The 26,415-nt window shown below is 38.2% G+C and overlaps 1 protein-coding gene across 2 annotated transcripts in view; it reads right to left on the bottom strand.

Annotated features, from left to right (window-relative positions):
* NAV3 (neuron navigator 3) overlaps positions 1 to 26,415 on the bottom strand; it is a 924,153-nt gene that overhangs the window by 165,150 nt on the left and 732,588 nt on the right. For both annotated transcript variants that reach the window (XM_054443382.2, XM_063646517.1), the window contains 2 exons: positions 2,739 to 2,847; positions 1,693 to 2,076 (listed from right to left, as the gene is read on the bottom strand). In XM_054443382.2, the coding sequence (XP_054299357.1) occupies positions 1,693 to 2,076; positions 2,739 to 2,847 (493 nt within the window). The remainder of the gene's footprint in view (positions 1 to 1,692; positions 2,077 to 2,738; positions 2,848 to 26,415) is intronic.

The raw sequence follows: 26,415 nt of genomic DNA, 5'->3' as shown, positions 1-26,415 counted from the left end.
ATTCACACATACGTCCACATTTAAGGAGATTGAGAAAAAAAAGAGAAGAGGGGATAGAGTGGAAAAATGGAGAAGAAAGAAGAGAGAGATCGGAGAAAGAGTGTGCCTTAGACACTCTTGCTTTGCCATTATGTTTTCTGAACTGGGCATTGCCTCCTAGGCTATGTTAAATACATACAAAAATGATAATTATAACTAACAACAACCAAAAATTGGTATGGTTATTAATGATAATAAATGTAATAGTGATGATAAAGAGGAAGATGATAAATTTATTGAGTGCTTGTATCATGTCAAGCATTGTGCAAACTAAAATTTGTGGATGATCCTAACAACTTCATGAAGATGGTACAATTTTATCCTTATTCTAGATGACAAAAAGTAATTTGGATACGTTAGGTTCCCATGGGGTCCACAGATAGTGAATGGGAGAGATTCAAACTAGGCGCTCTGAATCCAGTGGCAACTGAACAACAACCTATCTTAATTAATCATAATTAGACTCTATAATTCTAAATTTTTAGAAAGTCAGGTAGGGTGGATACCAGGAATGGACTAGTAGGTATCAGGATATCAGAGCAAAGCTATAAATCTAATCAAAAGCTATTTTGTACTCTTTTTTAGGTCATGTCACCATTCAAACATCAGCTTTTCATGAATGAAGTCAGGAAGGGTCACTTATATAGAATTATTTCCTTCATGGGTCCTCTCAGATGCATAACGACAAAGAGTAGGTCAAAATCCAGACTCACACAAAGTTTATAGACAAAGTTAATTGGGAAGCTTTTCCACATATTACTGAGCCTGTGTTTGAAGTCAGACATAGCTGAGTTCTAATGCAGGTCTGCCATTTCCCTAGCGTTAGGTCCGAGCAGGGGCCAATTAGACTCAGTTTCCTTATCCACAGAACGTGTATAAAAACATCTACCTCATAAGCATTGCTGGTGGTGGGAAAGAAGAGTAAAATAATATCTTCAAAGCACTTAACAAGAGCATAGTACATAACAGGAAATGCTAAAAATGGCAATTATAATTATTAACAGAATATCCTATTGCCTCCCTTTGGGCCTATTCTCTGATTATGCCAAATATCCCAAATTGTTAATATACGATAAGAGTTTTACAATCACAACATGTTTTGGAATGTAATAGGACACAGAAGAAAAACAGGGTCTGAGATGTATTGAAATCTGATACCATCAAAAGAAAATGAATAGAGTGAAACTTTCAACTCCAAAGTGATTTTTCCCTCAAGTTAAATTGGGGATGCATAATTGAAGACAGTAAGAAAATATTTGTTTCTCAAAGCAGTTACAGGCAGCTTCTAACAAGCTAAAAAAGAAAAAAAATCAAGCAAATCAGCAAAACTCCTCCTGTCTCCTTCCCACGTCCTTCACCACAAAATCTGTTACTTAAGAAGCATGTGAAAATCACTCTGAAAAACAGAAGCCACACGTGTTTCTCTCAACAACAGAAAAACTTAGTGGCTTATAATGAATTTATAGAAATCTTGGATTCTTTACTCTCCATGAATGAACAGAGGAAGGGCCCTTCAACACTCTCAATAACCTCAGATATCTCATATTTTCTCATGACTTTCTGGGCAAACTTACACATTTGTTTATAGTGAATGCATTCTAGTAGACCACCTCCCCTCTTCACACAATGCTGATGGAGAACAGGGCCACTTACCCACTGTTGATGTCATCAGTCCTGAGACTTTTCCCAAGGATATCACCATCACTCATATATCCACCCACATCGACTTCAGAAGACATGTCCAGGTCACTGCTTGCTTTCTCACTCATGTCAATCTGTGACATGTTTCCCAGCCTAGAGACAGCAGCTCGACGGAGAGGCGTGGTATACATGAACCTCGAGGGGTCTGTGTGGATGAATCGACTGGTACCACTGCGAGGATAGCCAGCACCCAGGGAGGGAGCATCTCCCGCCTGAAGTCGCGGACATGCCTGGCCCAACCTCCAGGTCATGGGGGTGGGTCGACTTGTCAAGTTGGGTATGGTCCTTCCATTCACTTCTGTTGTCACAGTGCTGTCAAATGTTGTCTCCAGGGTGCTGTCAAATAAAATGGAGAAATAACTATACTCTGGTTCACTTAGGGCCATAACCTAGAATGCACAAAGATAGAAAAGGCTAGAGTTGAGGGTCATCTCTTATAAACACGTCATCTTCCTGAAAGCTAAACTCTATGTTAATTTTGAGGTCAAACTGTGGAAAGGGGCATACATTTTATAGCTTTTTGTTTGTTTTCAAAAGAAAGGCCATCAGTACACCTTGGGTAAAACAACATATTGTTTTACATTTTCAACAAATCCTTAACTCACTGTAACCTTCCCAGACCTATTCTGAAAGTTAACTACAATTATGTTTGAATGTCTGTCTACCACCCTGCCCAGATGCATTTCAAGTGCAACTTGTGCCACTGTTTTCTAGGACAGGTATTACAAATCCACTTAACAGTGGTGGTGGTAGTTGCAGTACTGGAAATTATACTGAAAAAGACATAGATAGCAGATAGAGATAGAGATAAAAGATAAATAGTTATATACTGTGAATTCTCAGTTTAAGGATAATTACCAATCAATCTGATATAAAACAAGGGAGAAAATAGTAAGGGGAAACTGAAATACCATCTCTGTCATTATAAGAAAAGTTAAATGTTTGTTTGTAATTATTTTTTCTTTATTGGCTCAAATATATGCAAAATGGAAAAAAACCTGTGGCTTATCTGAGTCCCACGAAGACTGGACATAGTCTCTTCTAAATTCTGCCTCAAATCTGCTATGTTTTTAACTGTTCTCATTCTCCTTGTTTCAGGGTCTTCACCTAGGAAAGCAACATGATAAATCTGCTATTCATGACATTTACTATCCTCAAAATAATTGTATACCTAGATAAGCAAGTCACCTCTTCTTAAAAGTAAAAGGATATGTAATACATTTCAAATAACTATTATTACCTACAAATTATAATTCTTTCTACAAATAAAATGTGAATAGAGACAAACATAGTATCACAAGTAATAATTTTAAGTGGTGATAACACTATAATATTTTGTAGGTTTGACCTTAAAATAAAAAAAAAATCACTTGGAAATATGCTGTTTACTAATCCGCGTTGCTGGGATTAACTAAAAATCTATGATTATGACCTGAGAAAGATGGCTGAATAGGAACAGCTCCAGTCTGCAGCTCCCAGTGAGATCTACACAGAAGGCAGGTGATTTCTGCATTTCCAACTGAGGTACAAGGCTCATCTCATAGGGACTGATTAGACAGTGGATGCAGCCCACAGAGGATGAGCAGAAGCAGGGTGGGATGTTGCCTCACCTGGGAAGTGCAAAGGGTTGGGGAACTCCCTCCCCTAGCCAAGGGAAGTCATGAGGGACTGTGCCTTGAGGGACGGAGCTATCCAGCCCAGATACTATGCTTTTCCCATGGTCTTCACAACCTGCACACCAGGAGATTCCATTGGGTGTCTACACCACCAAGGGCCTGAGTTTCAAGCACAAAACTGGGCAGCCATTTGGGCAGACACCGAGGAAGCTGCAGGAGTTTTTTTTTTCATACCCCAGTAGCACCTGGAATGCCAGCGAGACAGAACAATCCACTCCCCTGGAAAGGGGGCTGAAGCCAGGGAGCTAAGTGGTCTAGCTCAGTGGATCCCACCCCCATGGAGCCCAGCAAGCTAAGATCCACTGGCTTGAAATTCTCATTGCCAGCACAGCAGTCTGAAGGACACCTGGGACCCTGGAGCTTGGTGGGGGGAGGGGCAATTGCCATAACTGAGGCTTGAGTAGGTGCTTCTCCCCTCACAATGTAAACAAACTCCCTGGGAATTTTGGACTGGGCAGAGCCCAGTACAGTTTGGCAAAGCTGCTGTAGCCAGACTGCCTCTCTAGATTCCTCCTCTCTGGGCAGGGCATATCTGAAAGAAAGGTAGCAGCCCCAGTCAGGGGCTCTACAGATAAAACTCTCATCTCCCTGGGACAGAGCACCTGGGGGAAGGGGCAGCTGTGGCGCAGGTTCAGCGGACTAAAACATTCTTGCCTGCTCTGAAGAGAGCAGCAGATCTGCCAGCACAGATCCCAGCAGATCTCCCAGCACAGTGTTCTAGCTCTGCTAAGGGACAGAGAGCCTCCTCAAGTGGGTCCCTGACCCCCGTGCCTCCTGACGAGGAGACACCTCCCAGCAGGTGTTGACAGACTCCTCATACAGGAGAGCTCTAGCAGGCATCTGGCAAGTGCCCCTCTGGGATGAAGCTTCCAGAGGAAGGATGAGGCAGCAATCTTTGCTGTTCTGCAGCCTCTGCTGGTGACACCCAGTCAAACAGGATCTGGAGTGGACCTCCAGCAAACTCCAGAAGACCTGCAGCAGAGGGGCCTGACTGTTAGAAGGAAAACTAACAAACAGAAAGGAATAGCATCAATGTCCACAAAAAAGACATCCACACAAAAACCCCATTTGAAGGTCACAAACATCAGAGACCAAAGGTAGATAAGTCCACAAAGATGAGAAAAAAACAGTGCAAAAAGGCTGAAAATTCCAAAAACCAGAATGCCTCTTCTCCTCCAAAGGATCACAACTCTTCACCAGCGAGGGAACAGAACTGGATGAGTTGGACGAATTTACAGAAGTAGACTTTAGAAGGTGGGTAATAACAAACTCCTCCAAGCTAAAGGAGAATGTTGTAACCCAATGAAAGGAAGCTAAGAACCTTGAAAAAAGGTTAGAGGAATTATTAACTAGAATAACCAGTTTAGTAGAGAAGAATACAAATGACCTGATGGAGCTGAAAAACATAGCATGAAATCTTCATGAAGCATACATAAGTAGAAATAGCCGAATAGATCGAGGGGAAGAAAGGATATCCGAGACTGAAGATGAACTTACTGAAATAAAGCATGAAGACAAGATTAGAGAAAAAAGAATGAAAAGGAACAAACAAAGCCTCCAAGAAATCGGGGACTATGTGAAAAGACCAAACCTAGGTTTGATTGGTATACCTGAAAGTGACAGAAAGAATGGAACCAAGTTGCAAAACACTCTTTAGGATATTATCCAGGAGAACTTGCCCAGCCTAGCAAGACAGGCCAACATTCAAATTCAGGAAATACAGGGAACACCACAAAGATACTCTTTGAGAAGAGCAACCCCAAGACACGTAATTGTCAGATTCACCAAAGTTGAAATGCAGGAAAAAAAATGTTAAGGGCAGCCACAGAGAAAGGTTGATTGGTTGATTACCCACACAGGGAAGCCCATCAGTCTAACAGTGGATCTCTCTGCAGAAATCCTACAAGCCAGTGGGAGTGGGGGCCAATATTCAATGTTCATTTTTTTTTTTTTTTTTTTTGTCACCCAGGCTGGAGTGCAGTGGCACAATCTTGGCCCACTGCAAGCTCCGCCTCCCGGGTTCACACCATTCTCCTGCCTCAGCCTCCTGAGTAGCTGGGACTACAGGCGCCCGTCGCCAGGCCCAGATAATTTTTTTGTATTTTTAGTAGAGATGGGGTTTCACCATGTTAGCCAGGATGGTCTCAATATCCTGACCTCATGATCCACCTGCCTCGGCCTCTCAAAGTGCTGGGATTACAAGCGTAAGCCACCACACTTAGCCTCAACATTCTTAAAGAAGAGAATTTTCAACCCAGAATTTCATATCCAGCCAAACTAAGCTTCATAAGCTTCATGTGCAAAGACTCAAATAGGCTCAAAATAAAGGGATGGAGGAATATTTACCAAGCAAATGGAAAGCAAATAAAAGCAGGGGTTACAATTCTAGACTCCGATAAAACAGACTTTAAACCAACAAATATAACAAAGGACATTGCATAATGGTAAAGGGATCAATGCAACAAGAAAAGCTAACTATCCTAAATATATATGCACCCAAAACAGAAGCACCCAGATTCATAAAGCAAGTTCTTAGAGACCTACAAAGAGACTTGGACTCCCACACAATAATAGTGGGAGACTTTAACACCCCACTGTCAGTATGAAACAGATCAATGAGACAGAAAATTAACAGAAGATATTCAGGACTTGAAATCAACTCTGGACCAAGTGGACCTAACAGACATCTACAGAACTCTCCACCCCAAATAAACAGAATATACATTCTTCTCAGCACCACATCGCACTTATTCTAAAACTGATCACATAATTGGAAGTAAAACACTCCTCAGCAAATGTAAAAAACCGGAAATCCTAACAAATAGTCTCTCAGACCACAGTGCAATCAAATTAGAACTCAGGGTTAAGAAACTGACTTAAAACTGTACAACCACATAGAAACTGAACAACCTGCTCCTGAATGACCACTGGGTAAAGAAGGAAATTAAGGCAGAAATCAATAAGTTATTTGAAACCAATGAGAATAAAGAAACCACATACCAGAATGTCTGGGACACAGCTAAAGCTGTGTTTAGAGGGAAATGTATAGCACTAAATGCCCACAGGAGAAAGCAGGAAATATCTAAAGATCAACACCCTAACATCACAATTAAAAGAACTAGAGAAGCAAGAGCAAACAAATTCAAAAGCTAGAAGAAGGCAAGAAATAACTAAGATCAGAGCAGAACTGAAGGAGAGAGAGACGCAAAAACCCTTCAAAAAAATCAATAAATCCAGAGCTGGTTTTTGAAAAGATTAACAAAATAGATAGACTGCTAGCCAGACTAATAAAGAAGAAAACAGAGAAGAATCTAATAGATGTATTAAAGAATGATAAAGGGGATATCACCACTGATCCCACAGAAATAAAAACTACCATCAAAAAATACTATAAACACTACTATGCAAATAAACTAGAAAATCTAGAAGAAATGGATAAATTCCTGGACATATACACCCTCCCAAGAGTAAACCAGGAGAAGTCGAATCCCTGAATAGACCAGTAACAAGTTCTGAAATTGAGGCAGTAATTAATAGCCTACCAACCAAAAAAAAGCCCAGGACCAGACGGATTCACAGTCTAATTCTAACAGAGCTACAAAGAGGAGCTGGTACCATTCCTTCTGAAACTATTCCAATCAATAGAAAAAGAGGGACACCTCCCTAACTCATTTTATGAGGCCAGCGTCATCCTGATACCAAAACCTGGCAGAGACACAACAAAAAAAGAAAATTTCAGGCCAATACCCCTGATGAACATCGATGCAAAAATCCACAATCACATACTGGCAAACTGAATCCAGCAGCACATCAAAAAGCTTATCCACTGGCCAGGTGCGGTGGCTCACGCTTGTAATCACAGCACTTTGGGAGGCTGAGATGGGCGGATCACGAGGTCAGGAGTTCCAGACAATCCTGGCCAACATGGTGAAACCCCATCTCTACTAAAAATACAAAATTAGCTGGGTATGGTGGCACGCACCTGCAATCCCAGCTACTTGGGAGGCTGAGGCAGGAGAATCACTTGTACCTAGGAGGCGGAGGTTGCAGTGAGCAGAGATCGTGCCACTGCACTCCAGCCGGTGTGATGGAGCAAGACTCCGCCTCAAAAAAAAAAAAGCTTATCCACCACGATCAAGTTGGGTTCATCGCTGGGATGCAAGGCTGGTTCAACAGATGCAAATCAATAAACGTAATCCATCACATAAACAGAACCAATTGCAAAAACCACATGATTATCTCAATAGATGCAGAAAAGGCCTTCGATAAAATTCAACACCCCTTCATGCTAAGAACTCTCAATTATTAGATATTGATGGAATGTATCTCAAAATAATAAGGGCTATTTATGACAGACACACAGCCAATATCATACTGAATGGGCAAAAGCTGGAAGCATTCCCTTTGAAAACTGCACAAGACAAGGATGCCCTCCCTCACCACTCCTATTCAACATAGTATTGGAAGTTCTGGCAATGGTAGTCAGGCAAGAGAAAGAAATAAAGCGTATTCAGATAGGAAGAGAGGAAGTCAAATTGTCTCTGTTTGCAGATGACATGATTTTATATTTAGAAAACCCCATCTTCTCAGCCAAAAACTCCTTAAGCTGATAAGCGAATTTAGCAAAGTCTCAGGATACAAAATCAACATGTGAAAATCACAAGCGTTCCTATACACCAATAACAGACAAACAGAGAGCCAAATCATGAATAAACTCCCATTCACGATTGTTACAAAGAGAATAAAATACTTAGAAATACCACTTAATGGTATGTGAAGGACCTCTTCAAAAAGAACTACAAACCACTGCTCAAGGAAATAAGGGAGGACACAAACAAACGAAAAAACATTCCATGCTCACGGATAGGAAGAATCAATATCATGAAAATGGTCATACTGTCCAAAGTAATTTAGAGATTCAATGCTATCCCCATAAAGCTACCATTGACTTTATTTATAGAGTTACAAAAAACTACTTTAAATTTCATATGGAACCAAAAAAGAGCCCGTATAGACAAGATAATCCTAAAGAAAAAGAACAAAGCTGGAAGCATCATGCTACCTGACTTCAAAGTATACTCCAGGGACACAGTAACCAAAACAGCATGGTACTGGTACCAAAACAGATATATAGACCAATGAAACAGAATAGAGCCCTCAGAAATAACACCACACATCTACAACCATCTGATCTTTGACAAACCTAACACACACAAGCAATGGGGAAAGGATTCCCTATTTAACAAATGGTGCTGGGAAAACTGGCTAGCCATATGCAGATAACTGAAACTGGATCCCTTCCTTACACTTTATACAAAAATTAACTCAAGATGGATTAAAGACTTAAACCTAAGACCTAAAACCATAAAAACCCTAGAAGAAAACCTAGGCAATACCATTCAGGACATAGGCATGGGCAAAGACTTCATGACTAAAACACCAAAAGCAATGGCGACAAAAGCCAAAATTGACAAATGGGATCTAATTAAACTAAGGAAATTCTGCACAGCAAAAGAAACTATCATCAGAGTAAACAGGCAACCTACAGAATGGGAGACAATTTTTGCAATCTATCCATCTGACAAAGGGCTAATATTCAGAATCTACAAGGAACTTAAACAAATTTACAAGAAAAAAACAACCCCATCAAAAAGTGGGTGAAGTATATGAACAGACACCTCTCAAAAGAAGACATTTATGCAGCCAACAAACATATGAAAGAAAGCTCATCATCCACTGGTCATTAGAGAAATGCAAATCAAAATCACAATGAGATACCATCTCACGCTGGTTAGAATGGCGATCATTAAAAAGTCAAGAAACAACAGATGCTAGAGGGGATGTGGAGAAACAGGAACACCTTTACACGGTTGGTGGGAGTATATATTAGTTCAATCACTGTGGAAGACAGTGTGGCAATTCCTCAAGGATCTAGAACCAGAAATACCATTTGATCCAGGAATCCCATTAATGAGTATATAACCAAAGGATTATAAATGATTCTATTATAAAGACACATGCACACGTATGTTTATTGCACCACTGTTCACAGCAGCAAAGACTTGGAACCAACCCAAATGCCCATCAATGATAGACTGCATAAAGAAAATGTGGCACATATACACCATGGAATACTATGCAGCCATAAAAATGGATGAGTTCATGTCCTTTGCAGGGACATGGATGAAACTAGAAACCATTCTCTGCAAACTAACACAGGAACAGAAAACTGAACACCACATGTTCTCAATCACAAGTGGGAGTTGAACAATGAGAAGACATGGACACAGGGAGGGGGACATCACACACTGGGGCCTGTTCATGCGTGGGGCGGGGGGGCAAGGGGAGGAATAGCATTAGGAGAAATACCTAATGTAGATGACGGGTTGATGCGTGCAGCAAACCACCACGGCATGTATATATCTATGTAACAAACCGCACATTCTGCACATGTATCCCAGAACTTAAAGTAAAACAAAAAAAATCCATGATCATTAGGATCCTAATTATTTCAAGGTGTTCTAGGTGTACTCAGAATACTTGAGGTAAATTTGCCTTATGTAGAAAGTACACATTTGGAATCTGGGGAATAAACTAGAGGCCTTTTATTTTTTTATTTTATTTTTATTTTTAGACAAGAGTCTCACTCTTTTGCGCAGGCTGGAGTGCAGTGGCGCCATCTTGGATCACTGCAACCTCCACCTCTGGAATTCAAGCGATTCCCCTGCTTCAGCCTCTCAAGTAGCTGATATCAGGCCCTCGCCACCATTCCCGGCTAATTTTTGTGTTTAGTAGAGATGGGGTTTCACCATGTTGGTCATAATGCTCTCGAACTCCTGACCTCAAATGATCTGCCCGCCTTGGCCTTGCAAAGTGCTGGGATTTCAGGCGTGAGCCACCACGCCCTGCTGAGGTCTTTTCTTATGGAAGCAATAGCTTTTGAAGTCTTTTATTAGACTCATGGACAAAGACTGACAACATTGAATGGTTTTATTTTTAATTACTTCTCCAGTTTCTACAGTTCTACCAATGATACTAGAGTTCAAGTAAATTCCTAGGCATCTAAACCCAAAATGTTTGTATCTAATGAGCATGAAACAAATAGCTCTGCAAGTATGACTAACGCTGGCCTGATACAGTCACCACGTAACAACTGGGGGCAGAAGTGTCCTTAAGCCATTTTGTTTATAGTCATACAATATTTCCCCAAGCTAGTGACCTTCTAAAGCCAGTGAGCCTAGATAATAGGAAGAACATGAAAAGAGAGTAGTGGAAGCACAGTTTTTATTCTGTTCAATTTGGACTGAAGAGGATGTCTAGTTATGGGCACTTTCAATAAAAGTGAAAACAGAAAGGAAGGAGGGAATTGGAATGAATAGATTAAGAGAGGGACAGGGAAGGAGAGGAGACAGAAAAAAAGGAAGTAGATGGGATGGCTGGGAAGGGAATGGAATGGAAAGAGGATGGAAGAAAAAAAGGGAACAAAAAGAAAAGCAAAAAATAGTATGTATTAAATTACATACTATTGAAATACATACATTACATACTATTGAAATACATACATTACATATATGAAAATTGTCACATAGAGAAGTCAAAATGCATATCTATAATCTGTTTTAGGAATATAGCTAACTATTTAACCCGTTAATTTACTTCCTTAATACTCAGGCCAGATTTTTAAAAATCTATAACAAATGTGCCCCTTTAACACTTATCATCACAATCATACGGTGGGTGGGGATTTCAGAGACTGTCTTGCCTTAGCTCTTGGCCATAGCATTCATCTGTCTCACATGGGACAAGGCCATCTGCCTCTGCCTGAAAACCCCAACATTGGAAAGGCCTCCACCTCACCAGTAAGAGATAGCTCCTTCCAGTAGCAGGTCAAAATGTAAAACATTTATGGGGGATAAGCAAAAATTTGTCTCCCTTAAACTTTCACCCTGTGGTTCCAGTGGATCTGAAACCAAATGAACAAATTTACACTGTCTTTACCAAGGCAGCCACTCAAATATTGCAAGACAACTGCTAATTACTTTACTATATTTTTCAGGCAAACATTACTACTTTGTTCATTATTCCTCACTTTGGGTGATTGACAAAACAGCCACCATCCTGCTGCCAGCATGTAAATTTCTTCCCTTGAATTTGCAAATCATTTGAACAATTAAAGTATACTTAATAATAACATCATTATTTCAAACATAAAGTACTAAGAAACTTTCCTGAAGTAAATATTTTTAAAGAATAATAAAACACATGTTGGGATCTCATGCACATGACAAACTTTCTCTACACTAATTAAATTCACTCAATCACTAATCCTATAGATTAACATTACTCTTTTAGAACTCAGAACTGTTAATAACCCTTGAGACTGATCACATTCTTTCTGGAAATTCTTCCCATACTTCTCCTCATACACATAATACAGGGTATTTCAGAGATGGCTATAAAGAAGTCTACCTTTCACTTCCAAATAATCTGAGAGAACTGTGAAGAAAAATAAGTTTTGTAGAGAAAATCTTACAGACTGGAAATAAAATTATTACAGTCAAGGAAGAGACATACAAAGAAGAAATTTATTCAAACTGGGTCAAAATAAGTAGTGAAGGGGACAAAATTGGAGAAGCACTAAACCTAAGATTCAATACGAAAGATTTCATACAGTTATTGGCATCTTAGATTGTAGGTGAAAGATAAAAAGTTATGAAAGAAGGAGTATATTGAGATGACCTTTTTTTTACTTGGTGGGGGGAGGTACAAGTAATTGACCTCACACAGATTCCTAGAACGCATCATTACATGTTCCTATCACTTTCCCCCTTCCCCCCGGAAAACTTTTAAGTTGTAATCCAGCTGCGTCTCAATCACTTGCTAACTGGAATATTAAAATTAATATCTCAATTATGTTCCATCTTTTTATATTAATTTTAAGAACGTTGTATTTTCAGACATGCTGTTTCACTAAATATATTTTCACATCTACTTCATTTCCTTTTCAATTTCTTTTTTCCAATCCAACAGATATCTTAAATCCTTGGATTCTTCTAACTGAATTCATTGTTTATCTGGTTTCTCTCATGTTTTAGAACCAAAGCCTCCCTCATTCCTTAGGTTTTTTTCATCATGACATTCACTGAGGACACTGCCCTCCTCATGACAGACAAATGGACCTTTTCTTCCCAACACCTATTGAGCAAAACATAACTGCTGCCTTATTCATGTCATGAAAGATAATAACCAAAGCAAAATTTATTGCAGTAAATATTTTCAAAGACCCACAAAAGGCAAGATAAAACTAAATGTACTTACAAACCCCCTAAGGACTGATTGCATGGTCTTAAATATCCTATAAATTTGTATCTGAGTGAGGTCCAGAGGCTTTGAGGGAAAAACACAATTGCAAAGTCCAAATATAAAAGCAAAAATAAAATTAAATGTTTAGCAACAATGAAAGTTACCAGAAAAATGCACATGAGAAATGCATTTAATCATAGCAATGTTGTGTCTCCTCCTACTTGTATAATCTCAAAGTCAACCATTATTCCTGAAAGAGGCTTCCTGTGTGTCAAATACAATGGAATGGCTTCCACACATTTTCCAGAATGGTATATTCTGAAATCTACTTGAGTTTTTAACATTGGTGCAAAGTGCTTTCTCACTGCTCATAAGGTGTTCTTAGTAGAGAAAAAAAATAACAGCGTCAATTTGGTACTCCTACGTTACTATTTCGTGGCAGACAGACCATTTAATCTGTGATCTTGCTCTTAATTTTTAGGCTTTAATTATACACATTGTAATTAACACTGCCAGCATTGCCATCTTTTAATAGGAAATCAAATCTATATGAATAAACCTTATTCTCAGAGAATTATGCCCTCTACCCCATCCATATTACAAATGTTATATAGAGTACAGCTTCCTGATTTATTGTGTGAAGTAACTCCAGTTTTGTGGATGGCCCTAGTAGTGATTTGGATGAAAATTTTTAAACTCCTCTGGTTAATCTTCACACTTTGGAGAAAAATAGCAAAATATGGCCAAAAGCTTTATAGTTACTTTTAAAATGTGCTCCTATACGGTTATAGGACAAACCTTAATCTGTCTGATTTAGGAGGATATCTAAGGGTAAAGTATTAACCTCAAGGAACCCCACCTAAAAACTAACTTGGAAGAGGCCATTTTGAGTAGTAAGCAGAACCTATTGAAGCACGTGGTAGAAATTCTGGAATTCCTGCGTGCCGTGGGCGTAGATATATTCAACAACTTAACATGGATCATTATTTAAGGAATTGCATCAGAATGCTTCATTATCTGGAGATATGATTATTCATATCACAGCTATTTGAATAAACTTCCCCTTACTTTTTCACTTGCATTTTTGAATACTGGCATAAGTAGGAAAAAATACTTAAACAGAATAATCACATAAATACAATAAGCAGATGCTCTTGAAAAACCAAGGCATACCGGCTTCCTTTGAGAGGTTACCTTCCGACAAAAATGCTTCAAGTTATTAATGCACAAAAAGGCACATGTCGTATATACACCCACCCACAGCATGCTATAATTTAACTGAGTAAGCATCATATGCTGTCAGGGGATTGCACTCTGTTCATATCTTTGTAAATACTTAAGAGATACTGAGAACAAGATAAATAATACCACTTCAAAAGCAAAAGAGGAATATTATCTGATTCTACAGTTCCAGAGGATCCAAAAAAGAAAAAGCTTCAAGCTTCATAAAGATTAAGACTTTCTCTCGCCTTAGTGCTGCACATAGCCCTTTATGAGAAGCAGTTCATCACAGAAATCATACAATGGTGCAAAAGTAAATCTTCAGTGTTGGAGCACCTGGTGTATTCAGATTCAGAAATCACTATTCTGACAACTGTGGAAACATTACTCTTTTAAAACCAAACTGACATGAGAAATTGAACAATATTTGCCTCTGCTGTCTCTATAAGCTTTCTTCTTCTAAAACTGGTTCACTAAAAGAATCCAGAAAACCTCATAAAACATCCTGTAACAGGAGGGTCTACATTAAGATTAAAAACAAGCCTGCATTTAGCATTAGTTTCATGAATCAGAAACAAAGAGATCACTGCCCAGGTTTAATTCCTTTCAATTTAAGGAGCCCAATATGAAGTCCTTTGTGGAAATACACATTGATGTAAAATATGATATGGCCAGTAATTTAATACTTATGGAAGAAGGGACTGTATGATGTAAATATATTTTGGTACAACACTGAATTCAGAAATAACAATTAAAATGTTCACATGTTAGCGTTTAGGTAGGTGGCACAGTTGACATTTAAAGTTTAGTCACAAACTATAGAATCACTTGACCTCTTCTTATTTAGTTAAAGATTATGCCAGAAGTTACTACTGAAACTCATGTTATCAAAAAGGCCTAGTTTCTAAAGTATGAAAACAGTTCATAGTCATCTACATAGTAGCTTAAATACTTATAATGTGCACATGCAGAACTAGTTTTTGTCAAACACTGAAACAAAAGAGAAAAGAAAAAAGGTAGAAGGCAGCAGAGGCCCCTGCATTTCTGAAAGTGTTACTGCAATAAACAGGGCTTGTCACTGAGGTATAGAAGAAGCCTTCTATTCAGTAGCACGAAGGCAGCAGAAGAAACTTAACTCTACAGAAAATTTACCCAGGAGGCCCTTCATTATTCATCCCTTATCTGTGATAAGGTCACCTTGAGGGAAGTTGAACAAATAGGCCCCTTTAATGAGTAGGTGAAAAACATGTTTGGAGTTTTAAAATGTTAACTTATTTATGGATGTCTAGAAGGTACTGGACACTAGGCGAGGCTAATAATGCCCATGGTAGATTTCCGGAATTTATTTTCTCCAAATGAACCTTACCAGTGGTGCTCATAGCTCAGTTTTACCAAAAAATTAAAAAAAAATCATTTCAAGAAACAGGAATTTAAAATGTAACTATGTATTTTTAAAAAGCAGTCTAAAAACATGAAAGCTATTTGGCAAATGCAAATAATTTCATAAGAGACTATGAAATTTCTTAAGATCCCATACACGTTTTAAGGAGCAAATTGGACTTACCTAATAAGTCACTGTAAAGTGCCTGTTCCAGATCACCCAGCATGGTAAGGATCACCTCCTCATCCAGATGAGCTGTCCCTTCCCGCAAACAGCTTTCTCCTTCCTCTTCAGCCCAGCTTCTGCTGATGCTGCTTGGCTTGGAGGACACGTTTTCATCTTCAGACCTACTATCTTCATCACTCTCACCTTCCAAGCCTCTTCTTGCAGACAATTCCTCTAAGTCTTCACTGTCTGACTGGCTGCCCCCAGCAGGCAGGAGGTTCCAGGCTGAGCTGCTGGTGTGATACAGGGACTGCACAGACCGCGAGAGAAACTTGGACAATGAGCGCCGCTCTGCATAGTTGGCTTCTCTCTGGCTGGCCTTGGCAGCATTTCCAAACCAGTTGGAAATGCGCACCGTGGGTCTCCTCTCCCCATCACTGGTGAGGGAAAGATTGGTCAGAGACTTTTGTTTCTGAAGGCAAGCTCCCTTTCTCCTTACTTCTTTGCTCCGGAACACAGAGAGTTCAGCAGGCCGCTGCATGTTTCTTCCAGTGGCTCCTTCCTTTCAATTGGACTTCATATTGTCTTTTTACACTGTGATTGTAACTGATCCATTTGATTTTGATTATCACATGCACTTCAATAAAAGCTCAAGCTCACACATTCACAGAAGATTCTAGAGATATAGTATATATAATTATTTGCCCCCAATTTAGCTTGACACATCATTTTACTCATCAGCAGTACTTACAAATATTTTGCTCGAATATATCTGAAGCAGAAAAGAGTTCACCAAAGACTCTCCTCCAGCTGAAAAGTAGTCCAGGAAGCCAACTACGTTTGCCCGTCTTCATCCAATCACATGTCTCAGTAGGAGGATGGGTCCACATTTCCCTCTATTGCTTCTGTGTCCCGAAACGCCAGGAGGTGAAGCAGGAGCTGAGAGGTCTCTTGCTTTTTGCTTTTTTTTTCCCCCTGCCTTTCACCAGCCCTTAACTGACCTAGGTCTGTAACCCTTTACTCTAACGAGCTGACACAGTGCAGCAAGTACAGCATCCGCATAGGAGCCCAGGAAGAGCAGGAATTAAGCACTGAAGCCCAGCCCTGCACGAGCCTCTTACATTTTAGTATTCCACCTGCATTCTCAGATCTATGGCTCTTCCTTGCTGCTGCAGTGGATGCTGCTGGCTGCCATGGCAGCAAACATCCTGCCAAATTAAAACAGAGGCACGGGAACGGCTGTCCAGCATAGAATGCCACAGGTTTCTGAGCCAAGCCTGTACGAGATCTTCCACTATTAACCTTATGCACATTTAAATGACTCTCAGCCACCCAATCTCAAACACGGACACACACTCACACCCTCACATACACAACACGCACTCCCCGATGCCGAGAATGACAGACTAATTCTCTGTAGCTGCAGGCAGCTGAAGCAGGCAGATCTCCCTTCTGAATGTTGGGATTTGTGCTGTAAAAGCACAAATCAAATTCAAGAGTGTAAAGGACCTAAAAAATGAAGCATGACACTCTCCACCCGCTAGGAGATAATGCTTTAAAGGGAAAGACTTCCCTCGTCTTTTAAAGAACAAAGTCAAAGGCTTTTTATTTTGAATCCTAAAATCCTAATGTGATGATAAAGATTTCTTACAGCCTTTTTGTAAAAACAAAAAGGAAAGAGAAAGAAAAAAAATAACTCAAAAGGGTTTTCCCTTGATATTTTGACTCAAAGCATAAAATTGAAAGTTTATGGTCAAGTGTGTGGAAAATAATGTCACAGATAACACAAAATGCACATTGTGTCTTTTGATATTGTATTTTTCCAGGTCTATTTCATAAGCCTATCACAGCATAATCAGCTCTTATTTTTTAATGTTTTCATAAAAGCAGGAAACCTAAAGATAATTTTCTTGTATTTACCTTGTACTGGTATGTACACTACACCACCACAAAATTCTGATTTTAGGACAACTTTAAAAAACAAATATATGGTATAGCAGAAATCATGGGTACCATTGACAGCTAAGAAGAAGACTATCAACTTTTTAGTATTTAACTTCTGAAGATTTTCTGCTCACAAACAGAAAAATAGGGATTTCTCCTTTATCAAATGAGGGAAAGTGGAGAAATATGCAGAAATATTATCTTCATCATTTTCAGAGCTAATGCGGCAAAATTAATTGTGATTTTCTACCTCCTATTGCCAATCTCAACTAGAGGAAATACCGAATCTCATAACTATATATATTAGCATTATAATATGCATTGCCTATAACTTTACACATAATAACCACTTACTTTGCAAAGTTAATTATTCCTTATGCCCCACCTTTCAAGGTAGATCAGACTTAGATCCATTTTATAGATATGAAAAGGAAATTAGATGGAAAGAACAGCTATTATTTGTGACAAAATTCTGCAATAAAGAAATCTGTGAATTATTGATACTCATTTTCAATTCTATACTTTTTAAATACTAATCGTTTACATAAAATGTGCTAAATCAAATTAGAGTACAAACATCAGATAATTGAAACTGACAGTTATGCTCCTAAAAACATAATTTTGTAAAGTATTTTTTGGAAGACCAAAATGACACTCCCCTTGGAATTCCTAAGTAGAAAATTTTTTTCCTTCGTTTTGAGTTATTGTGACTCAGTGAATTTCCAAGTCCTGAGACCACAGTGAAATTTGTTCAAATTATGAAATTTCAATGTATTCAACATTTGTTACACTAGTATATATGCTAATATACCCTAAAGCCTTACAGATTCACAAAAAAATGCAATTCTAATGCTTTATATATCAAAAGAGTTGACCTTATTCATCTGTAAATAAAAGCAATATTTATGCCCTTTCCTTATTCAAGACTGCTTATATATATACCAATCAGTTTAAACCTGTGGTTCTCAAGCTTCATATGTTCAGAACCACTTGGAGGGCTTATTAAAACAGTTTGCTGTGCCCCAGCCATATAACTGCTCATTCAGCTGGACTCAGAGGGTCTTGGGAATTTCTATTTATAACAAATTTCCAGATACTGCTGGCTCTGAAAACCCCCTTTGAGAACTACTATGCTGAGATTAGTGGTTTTCAACTGGGGATGGTTTTTCCCCCAAGGGACATTCGGCAATATCTGGAAACATTTTTCGTTATCACAACTGTGGGTGTGGTGGTGACATCTAAGGGGAAGTGGCCAGTGATGCTGCTAAACATCCTACAATGATAAACCACCCCCAAGCAAAAAAAGAATTATGCATTTTACAACGTCCATAGTGCCAAAGTTGAGAAAACCTGACTTAGATTGTTATATTGCATTTATCAATGGTTTAGAAACTTCAGTGGCATTCAATACAAAGATGTACTTTTGCTGACATTAATGTCCACTCTATGTTTGTTACAGCTCTCTCTCAGGTATTCTTTATTCTAACAACCATGCTGCAAGAGCAATCCTAGTCTGGGACATGTTGATTTTATGACCAAAGGAAAAGAGAGGTGAGAGATCCAAGCAATGGCTCTTAAGTTTCTGCTCAGGAACATCCCACGTCATTTTTCCACTTGTATTTCATTTGTCAGATTAAATCACATGGTTCTTCCTGATTCAATGAGACAGGAAATTTAATCCCTCTGGAGGGGTGAACCCTGGAAAGGATAGGCTCAGTCCAATGGAGCCAGCAAGGAAGGGATTGTAGAGATGGCTTATCAAAAGGGGGTTTCTGTCTGTTTCTTTGTTCAAAGATATTGTTATTAACTTGTGGTTACAGTAGGTTTGTCCCAGAACTACATCAGTCCACATTTACTCTGAGCGACAGTGGGGAACCCACTTATTCCTTCTTTGGAGACAGCCATCCTGCTTGCTTTGGGTGTACATTCCTATATGGATGTTTTTATATTTGTTTGTATTCACACATATAGATGTATGTTATACAAGGAAGAGGAGGAAGTCGCAGTGCAAAGGAGACAAATATGCCCAGTCAGTAGGAAAAATGTGAATCATTCTAATTACGCCAAGACCTAAAATAAGTTATAGCCATTATAATATGCTGGAAAGGAAAGCTTTTCAGCTCTTTAGTAAACATAATTATAATGTGGCTATTTAAGTAAAAGACCTAAACTGATTTGAATTATCTGAGCTCGATCTTCTTGATCTTTATAAACATTCAAAAAAAAAAAGGCAATTTCAGTGATCATTTACAGAGATTGTAAATGTCAGATATTTCCCACTTTTAATACAAAGTCTGGTAGTCAGTAAAAGCACATGTAACCATTCGCTTATCCTTCTGTTTAACCTAAATTCTTCTATTTCTAAAATGGTTTCCTGAATTCATCCAATAATTTTAATATTACTTTTTTACAAATGATACACCAGCTTTATTGATATTGAGCCAGTCCAGCACCTATGAACATTTTTCGGTTGAATATAAATTCCAGATAAAGGTTAAGAAGTGAATTAAACAAATTTTATACATGTTGGTGGATAGTCTTATGCAAAAAAAAAAAGGGCAAGTGTGAACCTATAGAAGAAAAATTGAAAAACTTCCTTGAGTACCAGTGGGATGAAAATTTGGGCTTGCTTTACATTTGGCAGAATCACTTGGCAGATGATGAAAGGGGTGGCCTCTGAGGACAAATTCTTTCCATCAATGAATGTGAGAATAAAACTCAAGCCAAAGCAGTAAAATCTGTACCATTAATTCAGCCAGCGTTGTAATATTGAGGTCATGATATGAATCTTAGAGGAAAGGCAGGAAGCAATAAGCTACTTCTTCAATGGCACAAATTATATAATACATTTCACCTGACTATAATAATTATTGGAGCTACCATCATCAGATTGGGTAAATACAACTAGGTTTCTTCACAAAGAACATAATAAGCAAAAGCAAATTTAAATGATGTACTTAAAAATTTTGGAGAGGTACACTGAAGACTTATGAAGAATATTCAAATTGAAAGTCATTTATCCAGTATTCTACTTTATTGTCATGCATTTCTGATGTTTATCTTCAAACCATAATTTATTACCTTTTTAAACTTTCATTACCATTTAATGACAAAGACAATGTTTTTATAATTTCAAGTGAGTTACTGCACTGGTGAAAATTTAAACAACTAAGCTCTCCAACTAACTTAGCAAATCCTTCTAACACATCTGCATTGCAATGTGAACCATTCAAGTTTGCTCCTTAATAGTATGGCAAATCTTTACATGTCATACATCTTGTGGGTCATGCAATAGGGACGATTTTCACATTTGTGTAAGCACAAAAAGACTTTTTTCTGGGTTACGTAACCCAAAACTAGAGGAGAAATAGTTTCAGACATGGATTTTTCAGGGGCTCAGTCATTTCTGACAATGGCCTTGAATTTGGTCTCTCCTGATTTAGGTTCTGTTTCCTCTATGTTTGTTTCATTTGAGGGTGGAGGTCACTGTAAGCAGGTCTAAGCTTTTCTTTTATTAGTTTTAGGTGTAGTGGAAAAAGAGACCACATCTCTTATAACAACCTCAGGAAAAGTCCTGAGATTGAGTCTTATTTGTTCTGATCAAACTTGATTGGGTCACACAACCAGTCCTCAAACAGTCACTGCAGTCAATGAATAGATTGTTCTCATTGGCCCCACTTACATCAATTTCAGTTAGATCACATGAGCAGAGAATGCTCCCCAAAGAAAATCAAGGTGCTGTTATCAGAAGATGGGGCAATAGATATCAGACACACAAAACGACACCAGTACTTCCAGGTAGGCTTAATATACAGCAATAGATCTTAAGCTATAGAACTCCTAACTCACCTAAACCCCTTTCTAGACACTATACATTTTATTTTCTGCATTATTTTCAGGCCTCTGAACATTATATAGACTTCATAAATTTATAAAGCCTGCATCTTACCCTGCCAAGACTAACTTCCTCAGAATTCTGTATCATGAAGGCCACTTCACTTGGGAAGCAGAATTATTCCTCATTGAGGCCCCTACAGCAACCATGAGCAATAAAAGTTCAACAATAACAATAGTGTTGAAGCTTGGGGTTACAGAAAATCAGAGAACTATCGAAACCTCAGTGAGTTTAGGAGAAATGCCAAATTTTACAAAAAGAAACTAATGAAAAGAATAAGTTAAGAAGAATTTGTTTCCCATTATTTTCATGAAATTGTTTCTTCCTAGAATGCTATTCCATAATTTCATTGTTCATTAGAATTCCACAATATGCATGTCTGATCTTCTTTTAAGTTCTGCGTGACTCTTTACAGCTAAGTTAGTTGTTTCCATGTGCCTATTTATTCATTTATTTGTGGTGTTAAATTTTATCTGTTTCTTACTTTTTCAAAGGAGAGCTCACTTGTTAGTCACATTTGTTTTCCCAAATTTTGAGATGCCTGGCATGTGTAGGATGCCAGGTGATAATTACTGAAAAGACTGATGGAAGAATAATACCATATCTCACAACAATCTTCTGAGTTTATTAAGTATCATCATAGTCACCACACAGAAAAGGGAACCAGAGAGCAATTCGCAGTGCAGAGGCCAAATAATCGCTAAATAATTGCAGTGCTGAAGCCAAAATTTATTTTTTCCAATTCCTAGAACATTTCTCTTTCTACATTTCAAACAATCTTGGAAGGGGTATTCTGTGGGCCAGTATGAGCTAGGACCTGGCAATAAATTCAGGTGCTTATGTGCTTTGTGGTTTCACTAGCATCCAGAACTCAGAAAGAGGGAAGCCAATAAAGGGATAGAGATTCTGAGAAAGAGAGGCATCATTAATATAGAAAACATCTCATGAGCTTTAGAATTCTGACAGGTTCATTCTTTTGTAGGGTTATTCTATTACAGGCTTAATATCCCTTATCAGAAATGCTTGGGACCAGAAGTGTTTTGCACGTTGAATTTTTTCAGATTTTGGAATATTTGCCTATACATAATGAGATATCTTGGGGATGGGATCCAAGTCAGAATTCACCTATGTTTCATATGCACCTTATACGCATAGCCTGAAGGTAATTCTATATATTTAAAATTTTTTTTTGCATGAAACAAAGTTTATGTGCATTGAACCATCAGAAATCAAAGGTGTCTCTATCTCAGTCACCTAACTGGATTGGACAATCTGTGGTTTTGTGGCATCACCATCATTCCTGACTGAATTTATATGCTACTAATAGGCAATTATTTTATTGCAATTGTTTATACATAAGTACTTACCAGCAAAAAATATGACATAGCATTAATGCAGTGAAAAAATAATGTGTTCAAGGTCACTGGGCAGCACAGTAGCATTGCCAGAATACCTGTATCAGCTATGAAACAACAGCAACCACAAACAACCACAAGCTTTCCATCTCTATATTCAATGCTGTGTTTGGATTAAAAGGTTACTGTACACTGTATTTTTTTTTTTTTAGGTGAGAAGAAACATCAGAAGCAGTTGAGGGACCCGGAAGTGGGCCCCCTAGGGATTAGGTGGCATTCTGCTGTGTAGCTTTTTAAAATGTTTCCCCCAGAGTCATCTGCCTCATTAACAACAGTTTTTGTCTTAGAAATCTCTCTGATTTTTATCAACTGGCATAATTTATTGTTCTGTAATGAATGTACACTGCTCTAGTTCTTCACTAAGATCATCATGCATTTCCATCATGTTGTCTCTAGGCACTTTTTCTGCGGTGTTAACATTGTTATCTTCATCATTACTATTACCACAGTCACCTGAATTCAGCACCATTTTGGCTATGTCATCAATGTTCAGTGAATGAACAACTGGAGCCTCATTATCAATCTTAAAAATTTCTTTGATATCCACTTTTTCCAGCCTATTTATGGACTCTGAAAGTTTTTTTTTTTTTTTTTTTGGAATAGGTAGGGTCAGACATCATTGTTTTTCTCATTTGACACAGGGAATCCTTCGAAGTCACCACCTGGTTCATCATCATCACTGAACATAGATGCAGACCAGAGGCTGTGCCCGGCAGGTACAACCATGTCTTTACTCAATGCATTCCAAGGCTTGACAACAGCATATATGACATCTTTCATGCTAAATTCCTTTTGAAAATCTTCCACACATATACCTCTGTTCACTGCTGCTGGCATGCTATTTAAGGAAGTGTTTTTATATTTATTCTTTTTCGATTGAAGGATCACCTGGTCACTTGGCTAAATTAACAAGTCACGTTTTGGGGAAACTACGTGGCATAAACATTGTTTTTGATAATAATTTCAGCTAGACAATGAGTAGAATAAATATAATCAAATAAATTCTTGCAGTCATTCAGTCCAGCTTCCTGGCAGTGAACAAGAATTGCTGATACAAAATGTTTGCAAAACCAACAGAAAATATGTCCGGGGTGATCCAAGCCTTTTTGTTAGCATAATAATAAACTGATAAGAAATTCACTCCCTGAAAACAGCAGGGATGCAAGCTTTTGGTTATCACAGCAAGTTTTCATTTATGGGTTCCTGCTGTATAAGTACATCCAATCTCAGTTACTCTGCCCTTGGCATCCTTACTTCCTGTAGGGGCTGTCTTATCTTCTGTGTCAGTATCTTTCTGAGGCATCAAAACTTGTGTTGTTTCAGCATCAAAGATTTGTTCCAGAGTCAGATTTTCATCAGCAATGATCTTGGCATACTAGTCAACGTACGTCTTCACTATTTATCACCACGAATCTTTAAAAATTTAATGCCATATATTGTCTTAAATTTCCACAACCAGCCTATTGAATATTTAGTTTCCTTCAACTGCCAATTCATTGTGAAAGATCTTTGCTTATTTAACCATCATCATACCATTAAGTGGCATGTGCACACCATGACACTGATGGATCCACTCTTTCAATACACAATTGAGATCTTCATTTTTAGCTTTATGCAGTATTTTTCTGCTTTTCGTTAATTCTGTTCATCACTTTCAATGGAGAACTTCAACAATTTATCCTTTGGTTTCTTCAGGTCATATATGGTGGTCATTCCAACACCATTCTCTTCTGGAACATGTTTCCCACTTACACTACAGTCTAGTCTCTCCAACGGCTTGACTTTCTGTGCTATAAAAAAAAAAAAAAAAGCTTCCTTTTTTTCTTATCACTGTTACCCATAGGGGTAACTTAAGGCCTTTTTTGACATTTTCAACAATATCTTTATGCCACAGAATGAAAAATAAGCAAACAAACAAAAACAAAACAAAAACCACAGTGTAATGCGTATAGGTCTTGACCCAATGTGGGGCACTGTGGGGAACCTGCCATTGGCATGTCCATTCTGCACACATGCCATTATACTACCCTTTGTGGGTGTGCTTGTGTGGGGGAATCTGGGTGTGCATGGAAAAGATACATAGCAGCTAAAGAGGCTGACAGACTGTTTTTTCCCCTGAGAATGCTGAATACACTGTGTTGTGCACCTGCATTTTGACTGCAATTTGTCACAGGAGGTCAGGTTTGGAATTTTCCACTCGTGGCATTATGTCACCACACAAAAATTTATGAGTTTGGGACCTTCTGAATTTTGGATTTTTAAATTATGGATGTTCAACCTGTGTTACAAATTTATTCTTCTTCTCTCCCTGGCCCCCCCACCCTTTTTTTGGAGACAAGGTCTTGTTCTGTCACCCAGGCTTGAGTGCAGTGGCATGATCATGGCTCCTGCAGCGTTGAACTTCTGAGCTTAAGCAGTCTTCTCTCTTCAGCCTCCTGAGTAGACTGGGCTACACAAGTGCTATACAGCACCATGCCTGGATAATTTGATTTTTTTTTTTTTTTTTTTTAGAGACAATGTCTCACTATGTTGTCCAGACTGGTCTTGAACTCCTGGCTTCAAGCAGTCGTCCTGCCTTGGTCTCCCAAAGTGCTACTATTCCAGGTATGAGCCACCATTCCTGGCTTTCTTCCATTTTATAATGTGCTGTTTTAAAATCCCAGCTCAACAGGGAGAGCTTCTGAACTGTAACATTACTTCTGTAGAATGACTAAACATTTTCTTCCTCATATTCTTTGATTATTCAATTATGGCATAATCAAAAGCAAATTTTTATTTTCCATTTATATCAACCCCTTCAGTTGAGTATAATTGGTCATAAGTTCACTGTTATTATTTCCTGAGTGCCTTCCAAACCCAAAAATATAAGTCCTATCTTTTCTGTTTATTGTTTTCCTCTGAAAATTATTAGGTTCCTTTTTTAGTGTAGTTCTCATTTTAATGCTATATCCATTATATTAATTTCATTTTACATGCATTTATTGAGTGCTATCTATATACTAACCATCCATTGGTGATGCCACTTAATAGACAAAAGTAGAAAAAAGAAGAAGTGGCAAATTCTGGATATATTTTAAAAATGCAGTTATTCTAGGGTATCTTAGTACCTTATTTCTTATAGTTATTTCAATATTGTATCATCTAAATTTTTTCAGTTTCTGAATTTCTGAGAAAATAACAAGAGTTCAAGTACTGAGAAATATCCCAAAAAGTTGATTCATATACACCATTTGTTTCTGAGTGCAAATAGAAAACAATACTTCTGGAGCCAACAAGATACTATAATGAATAGAATATCAGGACATCAGGTGTGAGGCATTAAAAAGGAGCCGTGAATAAGTCTAAGGTTTCAGGCTTGGGCAACTGGAAGGATGAAATTCTTATTAATCAAAATGGAGAAGACTTGGGTAAAGAGTTTTCGAGGGGTACAATTTTTTAGGTTAATATCACAGGTTCAGTTTGGGATATATTATGTTTGAAGTGTCTGTGAGACATTCAAGTGGAAAGATTGTGTTGGCAGTTGGATATTTGAGTCCAGCATTCCGGGAAAAGAACTAGTGCAGAGAGAGACATTTGTAAGCCATCAGAATATAGATGAAATTTAAAGCCATGAGATAATATCGACATTAAATCACATTTATAGGTAGAGAAACCTAGAAGCAGAGACCTGGATCA

This window comes from Pongo pygmaeus, chromosome 10 (assembly GCF_028885625.2).
Source record: "Pongo pygmaeus isolate AG05252 chromosome 10, NHGRI_mPonPyg2-v2.0_pri, whole genome shotgun sequence".
In the NCBI taxonomy this organism is placed as follows: Eukaryota; Metazoa; Chordata; class Mammalia; order Primates; family Hominidae; genus Pongo; species Pongo pygmaeus.
The sequence above is the reverse complement of the archived record's forward strand: the minus strand, read 5'-3'. Positions and strand labels throughout refer to the sequence as shown.